The sequence below is a fragment of the Phocoena sinus genome, chromosome 19 (assembly GCF_008692025.1).
Source record: "Phocoena sinus isolate mPhoSin1 chromosome 19, mPhoSin1.pri, whole genome shotgun sequence".
NCBI lineage: Eukaryota > Metazoa > Chordata > Mammalia > Artiodactyla > Phocoenidae > Phocoena > Phocoena sinus.
Window position 1 is genome coordinate 17,822,117 of NC_045781.1, and position 21,104 is coordinate 17,843,220.

Below are 21,104 nucleotides of genomic sequence, written 5' to 3' on the forward strand. Positions count from 1 at the left end.
AATGAGACACCACTACACTAACTGAATGGCTAAGATCTAAAACACTGACAACGTCAAATACTGGCAAGGATGTGGAACAACAAGAAGTCTCATTCATTCATTGCTGGTAAGAATGTAAAATGGTATAGTCACTTCAGAAACCAGTTTTGTAGTTTCTTACAAAGCAAAACATAGTCTTACTATATACATAATCACACGCAACAGTCACACTCTTTGGTATTTACCCAAATGAGTTGAAAACTTCTGTCTACTCGAAAACCTGCACTTGGATATTTATCCTAGCATTATTCATAACTGCCAAAAATTGGAAGCAACCAAGATGTCCTTCAATAGGTGAATGGATAAACAAACTGTAGTATATTCAGCAATAAAAAGAAACTATTAAGCCACAAAAAGGCATGGAAGAATCTTAAATGCAAACTGCTAAATGAAAGAAGCCAGTTCAAAAAACCTACACCCTGTATGATTGCAACTATATGACATTTTTGAAAAAGGCAAAACTGCAGAGACGGTAAAAAGATCGGGTGACTGCTAGGAATTCTGGGGAAGAGGTAAAGGGAGGGACAGGTGGAGTGCACAGGGGATTTTCAGGGCAGTGAAAGTATTCTGTGTGATACTGTAATGGTGGATATGTGTCATCATACACTTGGCAAAGTCCATAGAACGTACACTACAAGGAGTGAACCTTAACTTAAACTGTAGGCTTTAGTTAATAATAATGATCAATACTGGCTCATCTATTATCACACATGTACCACAATAATGAAAGATGCTAATAATAGGGGAAACTGGTGGGGGGTGCCGGGGGAGAGTACAGGGGAACTCTGTATTTTCTGCTCAGTTTTTCTGTAAAACTAAAACTGCTCAAAAAAATAAAATCTATTAATTTAGATAACAACAACAAAAATAGCAGATGAGTAAAAACCACCCACATCACAAGACCTGCGTGGTATCACTGTGTGTGCAGGAAGCAGCACTGGGAGGTATGAGCTCGTCTGAAAGACTAGCAACAGGAGGATTCCACAAGAGGCAGCAGGTGTTCATTGAAAACACGGTGGGCCTGGGTGACAAGGGCAGCTGCACCGGAAGGCTTTCCTGCATCTGATAGTGGGTGAAGGCTGGGCCCCTGTGAAATCTCCAAACTGTCCACCCAGGGACAAGAGAGATGAAGGAAGAGAAAGGCCAGATGTACCTGGGTGAGGGGCACAGAGCCAGGGCATCCCCAAAATCTCAGAAACTGTGTTTTCATTTTTTTTTTTTTTTTAACCAGACATGGAAACAACAGAAATGGAAACTCTGTGAAATTAGAGAAGTTATCCTGACCCACACCTCCTCCTCAAATTTAAGGAAAAGGAATTTTATCGAAAAATGAGCAACAGCAAAGCATCAAGGTCAAATCCCATATTAAGTTACAATAATAAAAAAGAGAATAAGAAGCAGAGTAACAGTCCCTAGAGACAATGAAGGCCACCAGCAAAATGTATCCACAAAATAGATGGAAACTGTGCTCCGATTTCAAAACTAGCTGCCTTTTAGCTTATTAAGTAAATGATGTATGATATAAAAGAACCACATATATCAGAATTTTAAAATGTAGAAATGAGGTGATAGAACTTGGGAAAGAATCAGAAATTCAAGACAAAAATCATTTCATCAGTGAAAACTGTATGGGGTTCAATGGTAATCCATGCCTCCCGCCACGCCCCCAAAGAAAACTGTCTCTGTGCTAACTCCCACGATCTGTGACTGTGACCTTATTTGGAAAAAAGGTGTTTGCAGATGTAATTAAGTATCTCTGGGCGAGGAGGTCACTGTGGATTATGGGGGTGGGCCCTTTATCCATTGACAAGTGTGCTTTGTAAGAGGCACAGAGAGAAGAGGAGGCAGAGACTGCAGGGATGTGGCCACGAGGTGAAGACAGGCCAGGGCACGCCTGGAGTCAACAGCAGCCGGAAGAAGCAGGAAAGGGAGTCTTCAGACCGAGCACAGCCTGCTGACACCTTGATTTCAAACTCTGGCTTCCAGGACTGTGAGAGAATAAACTTGTGCTGTTTTAAGGCAGCCAGTTCATGGTATCTGTACAACAGCCCCAGGAAACGAGCACAGCATAGCCACACAAGGAGAAGCACAAGCATGAATGAACATAACAGATTCGCCCTAAGGGAAAGGGAAGGTGAAGGCAGAACACTCAAACCCAAAAAGGAAGGAAGAAATAATAAATAAATAAAGAAAGAAAGATTCACAAGAAAGTGACAACTCAACTCAGCAATTCTATCTGTATCTCAGAATATTCCCCAAAGGAATAATCATGGATGATCTGAAAAGGTTCGTGTAATCATCACATTATTTTTAACAGTCCCCAAAGGGAAACAACTTTCTTTCTAAAAAGATAACTAAGAAATCCCTAAATTTAAGTGGTTTATCTATCTTCCAATTTGATCTTGGTTTTCTGAACGAACTGGCACCTTGAAATAAAGCACCGTATAAGAACCCTTAAAATAAGTGCCTACTGTCAGATTAATGGTGGTAATTAGTACTGTCATAATTGCCTTCTATTAAATTCTACCTCTTAAAGAATGAAAGCTGTTCGTTAAAATGACCATTAATCACTGGACAAGTTCTTTAAGAGGACTTACTTTTATGTATCCAAACACTGGTAGAGTTTGGTTGGATAACTTCCTTGGCATGTCTACTTCTGGATTAACATGGTGTCGATCAGGACAGATCCTTTTGTCTCTGAAAAAAAGGAACAGGATTTTAAAACCAGGAAAAAAAAAATAACAATTTTCAACATGAATTTTAAAGTATTCACCAGGAAAATTAATCTAGAATCGAAATCAGAGAACTTGTATTCCAAACGCTGTAAAGTTAAGTAACCAAATGCTGTAAAGCTAATTAGATCCCTCAGATGACACTAACAGTGTGTAAATAAGTGGAAAGGATCCTAAAATCTAACTGGCACTGAGTAAACGTAAAGGACAGAGTTACTGCATTATTTCTCCAGACAGTCTTTTTTTTTTTTTTTTTTTTTGCGGTACACGGGCCTCTCACCGTCGCGGCCCCTCCCGTTGCGGAGCACAGGCTCCGGACGCGCAGGCCCAGCGGCCACGGCCCACGGGCCCAGCCGCTCCGCGGCACGCGGGACCCTCCCGGACCGGGGCATGAACCCGCGCCCCGCGCATCGGCAGGCAGACTCCCAACCACTGCGCCACCAGGGAAGCCCTCCAGACAGTCTTAAATGCAGTACGTAAATGAACAAAATATACTTCCAAAGTAAAGACTCTGAATCAGAAACACATCACTATAACCCACAACAGGGGCCAATGAACCTCTAAAGCAGGAGCCATTCCGTAACCCAAACTGAGAAATAGTTAAAGCTTCAGTTTTAAAATTCAATATTTTATGTAAAGGCATAATGGAAATTGCTGCTAATAACCTGGATAACGTACATAATTCAAAGAAGTTAATTTCAATAGTTATCTTAAAATTAAATTCAATCCAGTAGATATCTAACAGACATCTACTACTCAGTGCCAGAGATCCACTGATCAAGTATTGGCATCGTGTCTGGATCCCTGACTCAGGGATCTCCTGACTGTTAAGATATATCCATGTTCTCCAAATTGATTCATATAATCAATGCAGTTATCAAAATTCCAGCAATGTTTTTGAAGAAACTGACAACCCTTTCTAAAATAAACATGGAGATGCATTAGACTTAAAATGCCAAAACCACCTTGAAGAAGAACAAAGTTGGAGGACTTAAATACCATTTCCCAAGACCCACTATAAGCTACAGTACTTAAAAAAGTGTAGTACTGGTGTAAGAATAGACAAGTAGACCAATGTAACAGAGAGAGTCCACAAATAGATCCCATACACTATCGTCTGGGTTATGTCAAAGGCACCAACTCAGTGAGAACACAACAGTGTTTTAAATAAAGAATGCTGGAGCAAGAGATTATCCATACAGAAAAAAAGTAAACCTTGCCCCATATCAAACACTATACACAAAAATTAATTCAATATAGATTACATGCCTAAATGTGAAAGCTAAATCTATAAAACTTCTAGAAGAAAATATAGAAGAATGTCTTCATGATCTAGAGGTAGGCAATTTATTTCTTCTATTAAAACACAATAAAACAGTAACCATAAAACATTTCATCAAAATTAAAAATGTCTGTCCATTGAAAGACTCTTAAAAGGCAAGCCACAGACTGGGAGAAGTTTCTCAAAGCATATATGCATATCTCTGACAAAGCAGCTGTATCAAGAATAAACAAATTATTCCTATAAACCAGTAAATACCCCATTTTAAAAATGGGCAAAAGACCTGAACAGGCATTTCACAAAAAAGGATGTCAAATGTCCTACAATCACGTTGAAAAGCCATTCAACGTCATGAATTCTTAGGAAAATGCAAATTAAAATAACAATGGTTTTCCCCTACACCCCCACGAATACTAAGTGTTGCTGAGGATACAGAGCAACCCAAACTCCCTCACACACACCTGGTGGGATCATAAGATGACCAACCGCCCTGGCAAAGTTAAACACAAGTCTACCCCATGACCCAGCAATACCACTCCAGAGTATAATATATACCCAAGAGAAACGGGTGCATATTTCCAGAAAAGGACACGTACAAGAGTGTTCATGGACGCTTCATACATAATACAACTCACAGGCCCGTCAAGAGTAGAATGGATATATACATCATGATATATTCATATAACAGAATTTTTAAAAAATATTTATTTATTTATTTTGCTGCGTCAGGTCTTAATCGCAGCACACGGGATCTTCGTTGTGGTACTTGGGATCTTTTGTTGTGGTGCGCGGGCTCTTCATTGCGGCACGTGGGCTTCTCTCTAGTTGTGGCGCGGGTTCCAGAGCGTGTGGACTCTGTAGCAGTTTGTGGCACACGGGCTCTCTAGTTGAGGTGCGTGAGCTCAGTAGTTGTGGCACACGGGCTCAGCTGCCCTGTGGGATGTGGGATGCTAGTTCCCCAACCAGGGATCGAGCCTGCGTCCCCTGCATTGGAAGGTGGATTCTTTACCACTGGACCACCAGGGAAGTCCCCACACAATGGAATTCTAAGCCACAAAATAAATAAATAAATAAAATACCAATACGTGCAACAACATGGATGAATGCCACAGACAGTATTGATAGATGGAGCACACTACAATTCCATGTATATAAAATTCTAAAACAAGCAAAATTAGTCAGTGCTGGTAGACAGAGTGAGGGTGGTTACTTCAAATTGGGAAGGAACAGGAGGGGATCTTGCAGGGGCTCCCTCAGAGCTGGGCCGTAGCTCACATGGGTTGCATATGCATGTAACAATCATCAAGCTGTAAACTTATCATCTGTGCCGTTTACTGTATGCTACATGTCAGTTATAAAAAAGATGACTGGCTTACTTGCAAAAACCAAAAGCCTTAAGATACGGACAAAGAGGCCTTCTGGCTTTTTTAGCTTCTTTGGCTTCCAGAACCCCTGCAGTAAACTCGTAGAGCTCTGAAGGAATCTTGGTATCTGCTCGCTCCAAGTAGCGCAGGACACCAACTGCATGGCAGGCATTTCTCTCCGTCAGCAGCAATACAGATTTGGTTTTTTTATCTCTCTGTTCTGCAGGAGAACCCTTAAAATTGGGGGTGAATAAAGGAAGCAGATCATCCATACCAGTCTAAATGATAAAACTTTCTGGACTCTGCATTTGTCATTATGTGGGAAATGCCAGTGAAACATTAAATGATAATATAAATTAATCAAACCTGTTCAGTTAAACTCTGAAAATGATCAGACATGCAATACAGGCGTCCACCAAAAATTTTCGGCGAGGACGGAAAGCTGAAGTGAATCACACACGTGGCATCGGTGATGGCCAAGAGTGGTGTGCAATCATCTGTTAAGGCTGGAGAAAAGGATTCGGACAATTTCAAATGAAGCTGGAATTTTACTGCACATGCTTTACAGAACAATTCCAGGAACCATACTTCAAAACACTTCTTTACTGCATTCTACTTTTCAGATGCAAAGAAACTTCCTTCCCATTTCTTTTCCCAAAATGTCAAAGCCCAGTAATTAAATTCCAGAGAAAAGTGGTCTCCTTTTTAACTCGAAAAATGCCTCTATTACAAATCTTGGCTGCCCATATGGTTTTCACTTATTTTATACATTCTGACTTTTATATTTCCAATATTAAATTTAACAATCATTTACGACAAGCTCCATCATAGGCATATACATAGGACAGTGATCCTCGAGCTAGAACTGCAGGGAGCACGGCTAGCCCAAGGGCCGCTCGCTGCCTACTAACCTGAGGCACTTGGATTCCACCTCAGTATCAAAATCACAGTCAAGGTTAATTTTCACTTTGAAATTCACATTACTAATACATTCTCAATAAATCTGGGAAATGATGAGAAATTTGGAGGAGGTAAATAAATTAATGAATTGAAGACATGATTCCCATTAGCTCAGCCTTCTCTAAATACAAGTAGAAATTAAAATACTTACCTAATACAATGTGAGAACCAGAACTTAACTTCTTCTTCCACTGTTCTGAAACACTTTTTACATTAAAAATCATTTCTTTATGCATTTTCAAACAAAATATGGAACTGCTTTCTACTACCTAAAGATGAAACCAAAGGGGCCAGTTCACAGTCAGGAACATAAGCTTGAAGATGATCTTTCATCAATAATTATCGATACAAATCATTTAAAATTATCTGTGAGGGTCTCACCTCACTGATCCACTAATTCTAAGAATGAAATGGTTGTAAATTTAAAGAAATATATTTTCAAAATGCTATGGTTTATATCTAAAAACTTGCTCCAGTGAAACAAACATTATTTTGCTAAAACTATTTTCCTTCCTTTTGAAATAACGTGTACATACATATATGTGCGTGTATATATACTTGTGTGCATGTATACTTACCTACACAGATTATCTGTAGAGATATGTATACGTATACATGAAATTTATGGTACTATTGCCAAGAGGGTACTGTTGTTTTTCACTATACCTGCTAGTTCATTTTTGCTAAAGGTCAGTGCACTACTGATTCTTTTGTATTTGGCCTCATTTCTACACTTTAGCATTAATTTATATACAATTAGATTAAATAAATCTTTAGCCAATTTATTTGGCTTTTTTGGCTAAATGATGATATACTTTAGCATTATCGTCTCTATTTTCTTAAATAGAGGGTTCAGAAGATGTTGGCACTTCTTCATGAACCAGATCCTTTTCATGCTCTGCCAGGTCCCCCTTGTGGACCGCTGGCTTCCATGGGAAGGCTATTTCCCTGTCAAATACGTAACTCTCTGGCGACTCAAGATTCAACCACAGTTTAAACAAGCAGTAAGAACGTTTCATGTGTGGAAGGGCTCACCTTACACACTATTTCTGTTTCAGCTACAGAACCGGTGAAGATCAAGGTCTTTTGTGCCTGACTTGGAACAAAATCAAGAGTTTGGAGTAAAGTGGAGGTCTTTTCACATTCCAGGCAAAGATGTACTACCTGGTAATGAAATGCAGAAACAGTGGGATTTTTAAAAAATGTTCAAGGTGCTCCAGTTTTACTTTTTATGGCAAAGTCATAATTTTAATAGGAAAGAAGGTATACAAAAGCAATATAAATTTAAATACACAATTACAGATTGTATATGAAATTAATGCTGTAATCTTTTAATATTAAGCCATGAATAAAGGTTACTTGCTTGGGCTCACCAACCCCCCACCACACACACCCAGGACTCTTTACCTGTTGGACACTGCCATAGAGGGCAGCCTCCTCCATGGCTGTGATCACAATGTAGGGGTCGTTCATGAACTCTCTGATTAACTGCTCTATATGTCTGTTCCAATGAACTCCAACTGCAACAATCTGATGTGGGGCAGATTCCCTTTCTTCAACTTCAATAATTTTTTTAAAGTTATCTAATATAGGAAACATCTAAAAAATCAGCATAATTAATTTCACTTTTATTTCCAAAGAAACTAATAATTAGTTTGACAGAACATAAAATGTAAGGAATGTATATTTTCTGTTCTCAGAGTGGGAAAGGTCTTTAAACATGAAAGTAAAAACTAAAAAGGAAAAATGTTTATGTATAGACAAAATTAAAACAAACATCTAGGTAAATACCGGCAACACAGGTAACAAAGGATGAACAGCCTTATATAAAAACTTCTACAAACTAGTTAGAAAAAGATGATCCCAGTGAAAGAAAACAAGCGAAGGAAATGAACAAGCAGCTCCTAGAAGAATGGGTGCAAATGGCCAGTATGAATTAATGCTCAATTTAACAAAGTAATCAAGGAAATACAGATTAAGCAAATCAGATGCCACGTGTAACCGTCAGCCTAGAAAAGAAAGCTGGACGAGGGCCTCCTACTGCCAGGCGTGCAGGCAGTGTGGCGCGGAGGCACACTGCCAGAGGGAGTGCAAACCCATCTACACTTTCAGAGTGCCACTGAACAAGGCAGTGTTCCAGATACCAGCTTTGCAAATAAGAACTGAGGCAGTCAGTAAGTCACAAAGCCTGGGCTTGACCTTGGGGCCACTGCTGCTCCCAAAGGAATGCTCCTGACCTTCATGCTACACTGCTTCCAACAAGTGCCTTTTAAGAATTCATAGCCTTTGATCCATTAATCCCCTTCCTAGGAATTTATGCTAAGAAAACACGTGCCAAAAGATGTTTCTTCAGCTACACACATACACACAAATGATGCTAAATGTCCATATATAAGACAATCAGAAAATAAATTGTATGTCCACAGGGTTCAATACCACATGGCCAGTAACAATCACGCTAGAGAACAGCTGGTAGCAGCACTCACAATGCTGTTCACTGAAATGCAAGTTACAAACCAATACATAAAATAAGGTCCTGATATTATTAATTATATGTATCAACAGACGCAGGAATTACGGAAAGGAAAGAAATACTCTAAAACAGTAACAGTGGTTACGTAACCTCTGAGCATAAGACTATGGATGTTGGGGTTTTTCAAGGGTTCTTCTCTATTTCTCAAATTTTCTAAAATACAAGTATTGCTTACATAACCAGAAAAATATTGATTTTAGAAAATGTCCCTGGGAAAGAAATTCTGCTCTTCAAAGAGAACTTTAACATTGGGTAGAAAATTCAGATAAATGTTCTGTCCTCTTAATTATAGCCGTTAAAGGGAAACATTTTTTAGATTAACCAGCTTCTTCCCAACTAGACACGTTTCCTGACTCCTAAAAGACTTTAATTTTACATATATGTATATAATATATATATATATTTCTGAGTAGTACTGACATCTAAATAAATGCCATACTTACTTGTTCATTAGCTTCAGAGAATAAGACTTCCACCTCATCCAAAATCAGATGACAGAGTCTAAGAAACAACAAGCTTTGATATCTGAGAAGTCTCAGGAGGCTATGTGGTGTTGTGACAATTACATTGCCTACATTTTAAAAGAAAACACAGTTAACGCCTTAGATCTTCCACAGGTTTTTCTAACGTTTCCTTTGCTAAGATTCCACATACTTTCTAGAAATCCCTTTCAATGAAATAAACCCTGTGTTTCTTCCTCAGGTGGGTGTGAGAAGAGGCCTGCCCAGGCTGCCCCTGTACTGTCTGACTAAATACCTGTGTTCCCACCAGGTTTTGAGCTCCTGAAAGGCAGGGGGTGGTTTTAGTCAACAGCTAATAAACAGTAAGCGTTTAATAAATCGTTGATAAATGAATGAAAAGACTTAGCTTTCTCAGTAAAAACAGATGGAAGCCAAGAGTAAACCTTCACCACCAGCACTGATCGGTAACTGACAAGTGAGGCCTGGCTGATCATGCTGGCTCCCAGGCCTGCCCGAGCAGGCTTCCACTGTGTTCTCTAGGGAAAACCAAATAGCTTGGAAAGGATGCTTACACCCACTTGGAAGCTTCATACTTTTGGCTTCATCTTTGTGGAGTCCAACTGTTAATACCACAGGATGAACAACAGGCCTGGAGGACATGCTATAGTCTCCCAATAATTCAAAAACTAATTGGGCCTTTTTCCACCCAGGGCACACGATGACCGCCAGAGGCTGCAAAGACAAATAAAGTCACATGATTTTGGACAAAGGTTAAGCATCTAAGACACGCAGAACATCTCCCTGTACACAGTAAGCACTAAGTTTTTGCTGTCATCACGGTCACGCAGGTCAGAGAAGTCAAAATATAATTTCACTAGAATGGATTCAGACACACTGACTCAGATTCTGCTAGGGCTTAAACTAGGCACAAGTATTAAATCATCTAGTCCTTAACGTCCCCTTACAGGGTGAGACCTATTACTACCTCACTTCACAGGTGAGGAGCCTAAGGGACAGAAAGGTGAAGTTTGTTGCCCAAGGCTGCACAGCTAATATTCAGTAGAAGCGGGATTCAAAGCCAGGCAATCCGGCTCCAGACCTGCTGCTGCTGAGCACCAGGATGAACTGCCTCCTGAAAGGGGCCCTGAAAAAGGTGAACATCACTTCCTTAGGAGATTAAGTTCCCTACTGCAACATCTGACCCCTGCCCTCCACGATCCCACAGATATCTCTCCATATCTGCCTGCCAAACACCTTCCTGGACACACGCCCTCAATCAACTGAAGACAAGAACGAGTCTCCTCTTTCTTTTATGCAGACGCAGGCAAGCGCCTGCTTCCAGGGCTCACGCCTAAATGCAGACTGACCCTGGAGATGCGGAAAAAGCAGAATGGACACAAGGGTCAGACCTGGACATTCCTTTCTGGCCCGGCCAGGGGTCTATCTCAACACAAGCTGCATCTCATCAGCGGGCTCAGCTGCTACCTGACTGAGTGATACAAACGCATCCATTTAATATTATGAAGTCAATACATCGTAACACAGCCAACGCGGACTTCCAAAGAGGACTCGTTAAACTACATGGCATAATCAGGAAAATAAACCAGTATCTTTCCTAAGATGAAATTCGAATTGTCTTTTGTACTGCTATTTTTCACCTTATAATGAGTGATGGAACCATCTGTAGTGTATCTTGGGAGAAGATCTGAGACGGGTCTCATACACATCAATTCACCTAACAGCCAAAACCCCAGCAAAGCAGATGTCACTCACTCACCATCATTTGACCCTCACATCCAATTTCTTTCCTTTCCACCATCCTTCTCAGCTATTAACTGATGCTTATGAGTGGGAAAAATAAAGTGGGATTATAAAACAGTGTGGGGTTCTGTGAAGATAATTTAAAGAAGAGGGACAAGATGACAGAAATCCTAAATTCAAGTCCCACTTCTTGTCACACTTGTCAGCAGGTAAGAACTTTTACCGGTAACTTTTCATGAGCTTAATTTTCTCATCTATAAAATAGTGAAAACAATACACGGCATGACCATCTCAAGGGTTTGCCATGATAATTACGTGAATCGAATCAGTTAGATAATTCTATAAACTGTACAGTCATCACTAAAAGCCAGGACTCTCCCAACTCAGCTGATGGCTCACAACTAGGGGTTCTCGGTAAGAATCAGTGTGAGAGAATCAGCGACTGTGTTGAGAAGAGTTTCTCATAGGACGGTCTCTGTTCTGCCAGGTTTTTTTTGTTTGTTTTTTGTTTTTGCTTTTTGGGTTTTTTTTTGCGGTACGCGGGCCTCTCACTGTTGCGGCCCCTCCCGTCGCGGAGCACAGGCTCCGGATGCGCAGGCTCAGCGGCCATGGCTCACGGGCCCAGCTGCTCCACGGCATGTGGGATCTTCCCGGACCGGGGCACGAACCCGTGTCCCCTGCATCGGCAGGCGGACTCTCAACCACTGCGCCACCAGGGAAGCCCCCTGCCAGTTTTAATGTAACTTAAACTTTACCAAAGGTTAGGTGTCAAATTTAAAATAAATATTTAATCCATTTTGTTGTTAAACAAAAATGTCTTCAACTTACTCCATTTCTACTTGGTAATGACTTGTAGCAGCCCCCTGTTTGCAAAATCGTAAGCAGTGGTGGAAGGTACAACAAAGGGTCATTTCCACAATGAGAAATGACCACCATGTCACAGCCACGTGCTATGGGAGGCCAAGAGTAAGATTCAGTGTGGCTGGGGCCCGGAAACTTATTCCTTTGAAGAGCCTACAAAACATCAACAACAACCAAAACAACAATAAAACCCAGAAAACTAATAAACTTCTCATTGCTCACTTTACCCCAAGAACGAGTATACATTGCTTAATCTGGTATTATCCAAGACCTAACTTAATAAGTCCACCCCCCCCCCCCGAATCTTTTCCAGCAACAAACTCCTGCTCAAAAGACCCTCGCTTTTCTGGGCTCCCAACTGAAAGGATCCAATAGGCAGTCTGTTGAAACACGAGGTGCTTAACGTTTCACCACAGCAAAGATGTGGCTTCTCTTCCTCCTGATAAGCTGCTGGTGCATCGGCTCCACTTAGAAAGCTTTTTAAAAACTTGCCTTTGTTTGCTTATTTTTCTGTGTAATCCGCTGTCATCAAGACCTCCCAAATGTTCCACAGAGGAGAGTTCTCCAGCCACACCGATGAGATCTGCCAACAGGGTGAACTCATCAGCACCGTCCTCTCTCTGAAGGTCTCAACCCCCGGCCCCGAACCCCAGCTGCACTCGGGACTGGGGTTCCCCTGCAACACCACCCTTTGTGCTGCAACTTTCTCAGTTGAATTTCTTGGTTTGGTGGAGAACAAATTTCGGCAGCTTCTCGACAAAGGGTGCAGGGGAAGGAAATCGGAGATTCTGCACGTGTGAAAATGTCTTCATTCTATCCTTACACTTCAGGAATGGTTTGAGTACAGACCTCTAGGCTGGAAATAACTTTTCACGAGAATTGTGGAGTCACTGCTCTGCTGGTGAACTGTGGGAAAGTCTGAAGTCATTCTGATTCCTGACCCCGCCGTGGGATGGGTTCCTCCTCTCTGGAAGCTTTCACGATCTCTGAATCCCTCCAGTTCAGATGCTTCGTAGCAACGTGTCTACGCTCCTGCTCCTCGGTTGTGCTGGGTCTCCGGTCGGCAAACCCTCTCAATTTAGAAAGTCATATCCATTAAGTAAGGAAAGTGTCCATGTGTTATTCTCAGAATTTTCGGTCCTCTGCCGTCATTCTTTCTAGAAATCCCACTCAGATACGAGACCTCAAATTGACCCTCAAATTCTCTTTCCCCCCCCATTTCCATCTCTTTGTCTTTGTGTTCTACTTTCTGATTGTTAACTTCTATCTTACCTCTCATATCTACTGTTTTTTTATTTCCATAGCGTTTTTAATTGCTAAGAGCACCTTTTTTTTTTTTTTTTTTTATGCGTTACGCGGGCCTCTCACTGTTGTGGCCTCTCCCGTTGCGGAGGACAGGCTCCGGACGCGCAGGCTCAGCGGCCATGGCTCACGGGCCCAGCCGCTCCGCGGCATGTGGGATCCTCCCAGACCGGGGCACGAACCCGTGTCCCCTGCATCGGCAGGCGGACTCTCAACCACTGCGCCACCAGGGAAGCCCGCTAAGAGCACTTTTTATCTCTGACTGTTCCTTTTGTTTTTAGTAGCACCCTATTATTGTTAAATCCAAGCAATATCTTCTCTTATCTCTGAGGATATCTATTTTCTAATGTTTTCTTCCACTCCTTAACATTGTTTGTTTCTTTCAGAGTTTGTTTTGGTCTTTTTTTTTTTTTCCTAGGTTAAGGCTTTCTTCCAATGTCCAAGGATCCCTGATGTCTGCTCACATCGAGGACACTGAAAGCTGACTATATCCACAGGCAGGGCAGAGCTCATCACCATGTGAGCGTCACATCACTGCAAGGAGACAGGCAGCGAGCATGCATTTTTACTGAGAGGATTCGAAAACAGCATCACCGCAAGGTCATTCTCTAGCGCCATTCGGTTTCTCCAAACAGAGCCTCCAATCTCCTTCCTGAGAAACTGGCTGAAGATGTTCAGGAAACAAGGCAGGGAGTTCACTGCCCTCCCCGTGTCACTCCTTCCTCAGGTGGTCAGCCATCCTGGCTGCTTCTTTTCCATCTTCCAAAAGCCTGTAGAAATTCCTTGTCTAATAAAGGCTCCGCTCTCATTCTATTCATGCTTGTAGTTTTTTTGTTTTTACTTTTTTTCAATATCAAGAGGGAAGTAGATAAAGATTTATGATCTAAACCGATGATCTAAGTGAAACCACAGGTCTATAACGCAATTCTGAAAAGAGTACTAAGAAGTACATTCTAACTGCCCTGACTACTTGTGCCCCTTCTAAGCCCCTTTTCAGAGGCGCATTTGAAAACTTATTTCAGAAAAGCACTTAGGTTTCTCCACAAAAGAATTATTCACTTATAAGAAGTTAACCTCGACTTTAAGAATAAATGAGAAATTAATAATAAAATCTTAAAAGAAAATTTCAAAAGCAAAGAAATTATATAAATGCAAACTTAAAACTGCTTTATTAAAAATCTTTCTATGTTAGAGCAGGTCAGTCCTCCTTCACAAGCCTGGTCTGAGCCCCGTCACCTTTTTCAGGTCTGCCGAGAGTGGCGCCGTGTTGATGGACAAGCAGGGCTCGACCCTGGTCCGCAGAACGACCAAGGGCAGCCGGGAGCCTGACTTCAGCCTCTGCAACTAAGAACACAGATGTCAGATGGCTCTGCCCTGTGGTGTTAGCACAGAATACCAAGAACTTTATGGAAATAAAGAAGATATAAGAGTTTGGTTTCCATGTAAAACCCTAAGTTTATATGCTTATAAAAACCCACCAAAATTACCAAAATAAAAGGAAGATTATCCATTACCCAAAAGAGCCATGTCTCTAAAGCAATAATTCATTAGATAATTTCTAAAAGGGTATCTTCAGGTAAAGTCCTCCATGCAAGGAGTTTGTCTTCATATCTCAAATCTTGAGGGAGGAAGGGGAAGGATTTAAAGAGTAAACAGTTTTCTCTTGCGGGTGTTTGCCATACCTGCTGCAGATCAGAGATTCCATCGGCTCTCAAATGATCAGGATTTAGAAACTGCAATAATCTGTAAAATAAAAGGATAATTTGAAGAAGAAAGGAGTGTTTATATTTCTTCAGTTGAGCTATTATTCTAATTCTTCTTCGACAGAGGTAAAATGAACTCTGCCTCCCAAGGCATGGCTATGACATTCCTGCTTGTTCTGTTTTGCCTTGTCTATTGCTACATAAGGGGCCATGGGGGTCTTGCCAGTCTCATGCTTGCCCCCTCTCCCTCCCACACTGGGCCCTGCTCTGTGGACACAGCACTGCCAATCCCAGGACCACTTGCTCTGGACATGGAGAAAGACTGCATGATCACTAGGTCATCTCATGTTTCTTCTAAGAAACCCACTGCCTCCTTCCTTTTTTTGCTGTTCGATCTTTAATCACTTCAAGGTTCCCTGGAACCCACCACAGACTGATAGAATAACTGATGTCATTTCACCAGTGGGTTCTAAGTAAAGGGCATGTAGCTAAAAGAAATGAGCTGCATGGATAACCAAGGTCTTTGGTTCCAAGGAAAATAACCTGTTGTAGCACCACAACTTTCAGGTATTAGGTGGAGGGATGCCTGGGTAAGAGGATGTCAACTCTGGTACATTAACAGCCACCCCCAGATCCACGGGCTCCACGGCGGCCTTCAGAGCCCTCGGCCCTGGACACGGTGAGGACCTCCTGCTGGGCAAGGGGACATCACAGGGCCACAGAGTGGCCTCTGGGAAGTCGGGACACCGAAATGGCTGTAGGGTCAACACCCTCTCCCCAGTCATCTCAGGCCAGTTAGTGGATGCAGTACAACCTACCCACTTCTGAACTGTCTCAAACACTTTGTCACTCTGGTGGTTTTAGAGCAGCCACAGTTACTTGGAACATAAGAGCATTTTTAAGCTAGTAGGGTAAGAAATCATAAAAATTGGTAGGAAAATATTTTGTAGACTAAACAAGTATAAAATGAAGTGATTGCTCTACTGTTAACACCTTGTAAGTGAATACTTTGTGAATCTGGCAGGACAAAAAAACCCCCCAAAATCCTGAAGTTCTACACTGCAAATAATTAAACAGTTTCTCCAGCAGGTGGTAGATCTATTTAACGTCAGAAAACTGGGAAGAAAGCAAGCACCAACCCATATAAAATCAACAGCCCCAAAAGATCAACTATATATAATTTGTTTCATAAAACTGTTCACTTGACAAGAGAATCAGGAACAGGAGGGAGAGCATGACTATTTACAGTGGAACAAAGCTTTAAACAGAAAACTCTACTCCAGCAAATGGAAAAGAAAAAAACGTGTGTGTATATATATTTATTTACTTTATAGGAATGCAGGTTTGAAATTAATAATAAAATCATATTTTCAATTCTTCCTGCTTACACTGTTTTTTACAATTATTTCAATTAAAAATTTAGGCCAAGAAAAAAATCCGTACTTCACACAGCTGTTCTTCTCATTGTATCCTTTCTTCTCAGCCAATCTAAGTGGTTTCTCATTTGACTTCTGACATAAAGCACCACTAGAAATCAAAAACTTTTATTAAAATTTCTGAACCCATTTATCCCCAACCTCAAAATACCGTTATTTTCTGGGAGACAATTTAAGAAGTTCCACTGGAGTAACCTGATCAACTTCAGTAAATTCTGTGAGAACTGAAACTGAGTCCTTTGAGTAGGAAAACCATTTTGACAGTCCTGGGCTGCCAAGAGGGAGCAAGCCCACTACATCCTCTCTTCCTTGCTGATTACAACTAGAAACGTGGGACGAAGTATGCAACGACTACAACTAAAACGTGAAAAGCCACCAGAGCTATGGAGAGTTTCCTGGCTTTCCCTTGGTGCTGAGCTGAGGGCAGCCTGAGTCGCAGAATGGCGTAGAAGATGCAGACATCAAAAACCCCGAGAGAAACTCTCTACCATCATCCCTTAGTATCTACAGGAGACTGGTTCCAGGAGCCCTGCGGATACCGAAATGCACGGATGCTCATATAAGATGGTGCAGTACAGTCAGCCCTCCGTACCCAAGGGACCTGTGTCAGTGCGGATGCAGGAGCTGTGAATAAGGAGGGCCGACTGTACTTCAAGCCAGAGAAAAGGCAAGGGCCTTAAACCAGAGGATGTAAGGAATCCCGACTTCTCTCTTCTCTTCCTCTCCTGGCCCTGCCCCAAGGGCAGCTCTGATCACGGAGCTGCAGGCTGCAGTGGTAACGGCAGTGTGGTCACTTAAAACCCTGAGAGAAAACTTCTCCCTCCCTCTAAGGAACCGGGAAATAGGGACCCAGTAGTCTAAAGACTGTACAAGGAAAATCCCCCTCATTTTTCCTCTCTTATTTCTATTGCTATTTTATTACACAAGCAGCCCCAATCACACAGAACTGCATGGTAGCTTCTCCACAAGAAACCATCTACCTGGTCAGAGGAACAGAGAGAGAGAGCATCTAGAAAATGGCGAATGTGAGGAAAATCCTGGGGGAAAAAAGAAGAGATAGAGAGCTGGGTGGCGGGGTGGGGGGGAGTCCCTTATTTCTTTTTATGGTCCCAAAAGAAGTCCCACGCTCACCCCAAGTTGAGCATATTCAGAACAGACCCAAAGCAGTGTACCAAAGACTTAGAAACAGTGCCGCAATCACCACCCACGGTAAGTGAGACAGAGTTTGAGGTCTGAACCTTAAGGAAGTGATGACCTCCTGCTAAAACAAACAACAAAAACAACAAAGTTAACATCCTCCAGCGGATTCTAAACCAGAGTCTCATACCATAATATTCCAAATATCCAGGATGCAATCCAAAATTACTTGACATACAAAGAATCAGGAAAATTAGACAGACTGTAGAGGGAAAAAATAATCAACAGGTGCCAACCCCAGCACAGCTCAGAAGTGTGAATTATCAAGCAGCTCTTATAACCATGCTCCATAAGAAAAGGAAAGGGGAGCACTGTTGAACGGCATGATAAGAACTCTCCTTTCTTCTCAGCAAAAAAAAATACAGATTAGAAAAAAATTAAATAAAAATTTTATTTAATTATAAAATATAATACATCAAATAAAGAATTCACTGGATGGGCTTAGTAGCAAAATGGAGATGACAGAAGAGTCAATTAAACATAGATCAGCAGAATTATTAATACGAAAACAGCAAGAAAAGGTTGCAAAAATGAACAGACCCTCAGGGACATTTGTCTCATAAGACTCTCAAAAGGAGAGGAGAAAGAGATGAGTGCAGAAAAAATATTTGTAGAATAACAGCTGAATACTTACCAAATTTGATGAAAAGACAGAAACCTACAAATGAAGAACCCTAATGATCCCCAAGCATAAGAAACGTGAGCAAAACTACACCAAGACATGTGATACAATAATTAAATTGTTCAAACCGGCAATAAAGAGAAAATCTTAAAAGCAGAGGGAAAAGACATGCTGCACACAGAGGAACAAAGAAAAAAGACGATGGTAGATTTTGCACTGGTAACAATATGAGCAAGCAGATGGTGGAGCAACATCTTTAAATCACAGGGGAAAAGAAATTTAAACCTTGAATTCTATCCTTGCAAAGGTTTTGTGTTTTTTTAAATGAAGCTAAAATATTTTTTCAGACACACAAAAGCTGAAAGAATTCATCACCAGCAGACCCATAATACAAGAAATAGTAAAGGAAGTCCTTCAGGTAGAAGGAAAATGGTACCAGATGGAAATCTGCATCTACACAAAAACTGAAAAGCATGGGTGGTAACTACGTGGGTAGATATTTAATTTTTTAATTATTTATTTAAATCCCTCTAAAAGAAAAATCACTGCTTAAATACAAACAATAACAGATTCCAGCATTTATAACAAATGTATAAATAAAACGTATAACAACACTAGCATAAAGTTCAGAAGGGGAGAAATGGAAGCTTCCCATTTTAAGATCTTACACTATATGTGAAATGTATAACATTACAATACATCCTTTCTGTGATCTCATTAGTATCACTGACATGGATCTTGATGAGGACAGGGTTACAAAGTCTTTGATGCTCATCTTCAAAAATATAACAGACCATTCTTTGCTTTCCACCAACTTGAACTGCCATCTGGCCCACATTTACCCATCCTTTACATCAAGACAGTGTCACTGGACCTGCCTTACAGACACAACTTTGTCTGATAAGGTAACAAGGAGACAAGAATCACTACCACTTTTTGGTCAACGGTGCTGCTAGCCAGTTGTCAAACATTTTAATTTTAAATTAACATATGTTTAATCGATATTTCCAAGGTCACTCTTTTTTTGAAACTGAATATTCTTCTATCATCAATATTACAGAATGCTGTATAAAACAATATTATACTTAAGTCTCTAGTCAATTACACTGGTTTTCAAATCATACCTTGCTGCTGGTATATCTGGATCGGCATACGTGGTTATGCCTCTTTTCATTGGCCAATACACTGAAGACTCAACACACTGTAAAACAATTTTTTTCAGAAAGAATAATTATGCTAACATGATATACATTCTTGAGGAATCAAAATTTCATGGGAGTTATTCTCACAGACAACCATCCCAGATAACATTCAGGCAACACAGATATGAAGAGACCAAGAACTGGAGAGCTGGGTGATTATGCCACTGCTATAACCACTAGATTGAAATATCCAAATAGCAGGCAGCTGCCTTTTCATATAATCAGTATTTAAAATGTCCTGGAATTACTTTCACCTGTCTTTTCAAAAGACCTGGAGGGACAGGTTAGACTTGACCTTAACTATCAGAGTGTCCCATAATTCCAGATTTTTACACCCTTGTTAAAATGAGAATAAATACCTAATTTTGTAGAGTGGTCAGTAAGCCAAGAACAAGGATTTGAGTTTAAAAGTGTCTCCCACTTGGAAATTTTATTTATAAGCCATGATTACTAAATCTTTATAAATTTAAGTAATTTTTTTTTTTTTTTTTTTTGTGGCGATACGCGGGACTCTCACTGTTGTGGCCTCTCCCGTTGCGGAGCACAGGCTCCAGACGTGCAGGCTCAGCGGCCATGGCTCACGGGCCCAGCCGCCCCACGGCATGTGGGATCTTCCCGGACCGGGGCACGAACCCACATCCCCTGCATCGGCAGGCGGACTCTCAACCACTGCGCCACCAGGGAAGCCCCAATTTAAGTAACTTTTTAAAAGTCTCTTCCGGACTCACATATTCCTTTTGGGAAACCCTTACTAGATAATACATGCGTCTGCTATGAAATACATAAAATACAAAATCATATACAGTGAAAATTAAGACTTCAAGAAAATTAAACCACCTAGGTTTTCTATGCCTACCTAGAGCTATCTCCTTATTTTCAACATGGACTTCCAGAAATACTCAATGCATTTCAAGAGTATATAGTATATATAACATGGTATTTTGTTTTTTGTGTTTTTTTTTGCAGTATGTGGGCCTCTCACTGTTGTGGCCTCTCCTGTGGGATCTTCCCGGATCGGGGCACAAACCCATGTCCCCTGCATTGGCAGGCGGACTCTCAACCACTGCGCCACCAGGGAAGTCCTGTAACATGTTTTTTAACATGAAGAATAAAGCATGCTTTTTCTTTTCACTTAGTAATATCTCTGGGAGTTAACAGTATACATTGCAGCTCATTAATTATTTCCAGTTCTCCTTCTGGCTAATCAGCAGGAATGTACTTTTATGATCCTTTGCAGTTACATGATCATATGACTTGCTTTAACCAATGATACATAATCAGAAGTGACATGTGTCACTTCTGGGTAGAAGGACTTTATAGCAGGTTCACAGTTCTCTTTTCCCTTTATCCCCCACCACTACGATTATGATGTTCTAGGTGATGAACCCAGGTCCTTGAGTAAGGATTATATGGAGCAGAACATCCCCCCAGCTTCAAGAACGCATATTGTATGACTGCAAAACAAAGTTTTTTTGTGTTAAGCTATTAAAGTTAAACAACAACAACAACAAAAAGAACAAGGACTTGACAAGGGAGGAGCTGGAGTTACCCTGTTCTTTTGAAACAGAGCAAACATGTAAACTTATATTTTTTCATGAATGAAACTATCATAGCCATATTTTTGGTTCCTAGTAGATTTTAAAGGAGAA

General features: G+C 41.0%; 1 protein-coding gene across 1 annotated transcript in view; it reads right to left on the bottom strand.

The window, feature by feature from the left end:
• TDRD12 (tudor domain containing 12) overlaps positions 1–21,104 on the bottom strand; it is a 75,059-nt gene that overhangs the window by 21,960 nt on the left and 31,995 nt on the right. Inside the window, exons 9-21 of the mRNA XM_032614352.1 lie at positions 19,378–19,454; positions 16,442–16,525; positions 14,978–15,038; positions 14,532–14,639; positions 11,961–12,146; positions 9,944–10,103; positions 9,354–9,481; positions 7,785–7,976; positions 7,413–7,541; positions 6,529–6,646; positions 5,784–5,923; positions 5,430–5,650; positions 2,637–2,736 (exon numbers count right to left, since the gene is read on the bottom strand). Coding sequence (XP_032470243.1) covers positions 2,637–2,736; positions 5,430–5,650; positions 5,784–5,923; positions 6,529–6,646; positions 7,413–7,541; positions 7,785–7,976; positions 9,354–9,481; positions 9,944–10,103; positions 11,961–12,146; positions 14,532–14,639; positions 14,978–15,038; positions 16,442–16,525; positions 19,378–19,454 — 1,704 coding nt within the window. The remainder of the gene's footprint in view (positions 1–2,636; positions 2,737–5,429; positions 5,651–5,783; positions 5,924–6,528; positions 6,647–7,412; positions 7,542–7,784; positions 7,977–9,353; positions 9,482–9,943; positions 10,104–11,960; positions 12,147–14,531; positions 14,640–14,977; positions 15,039–16,441; positions 16,526–19,377; positions 19,455–21,104) is intronic.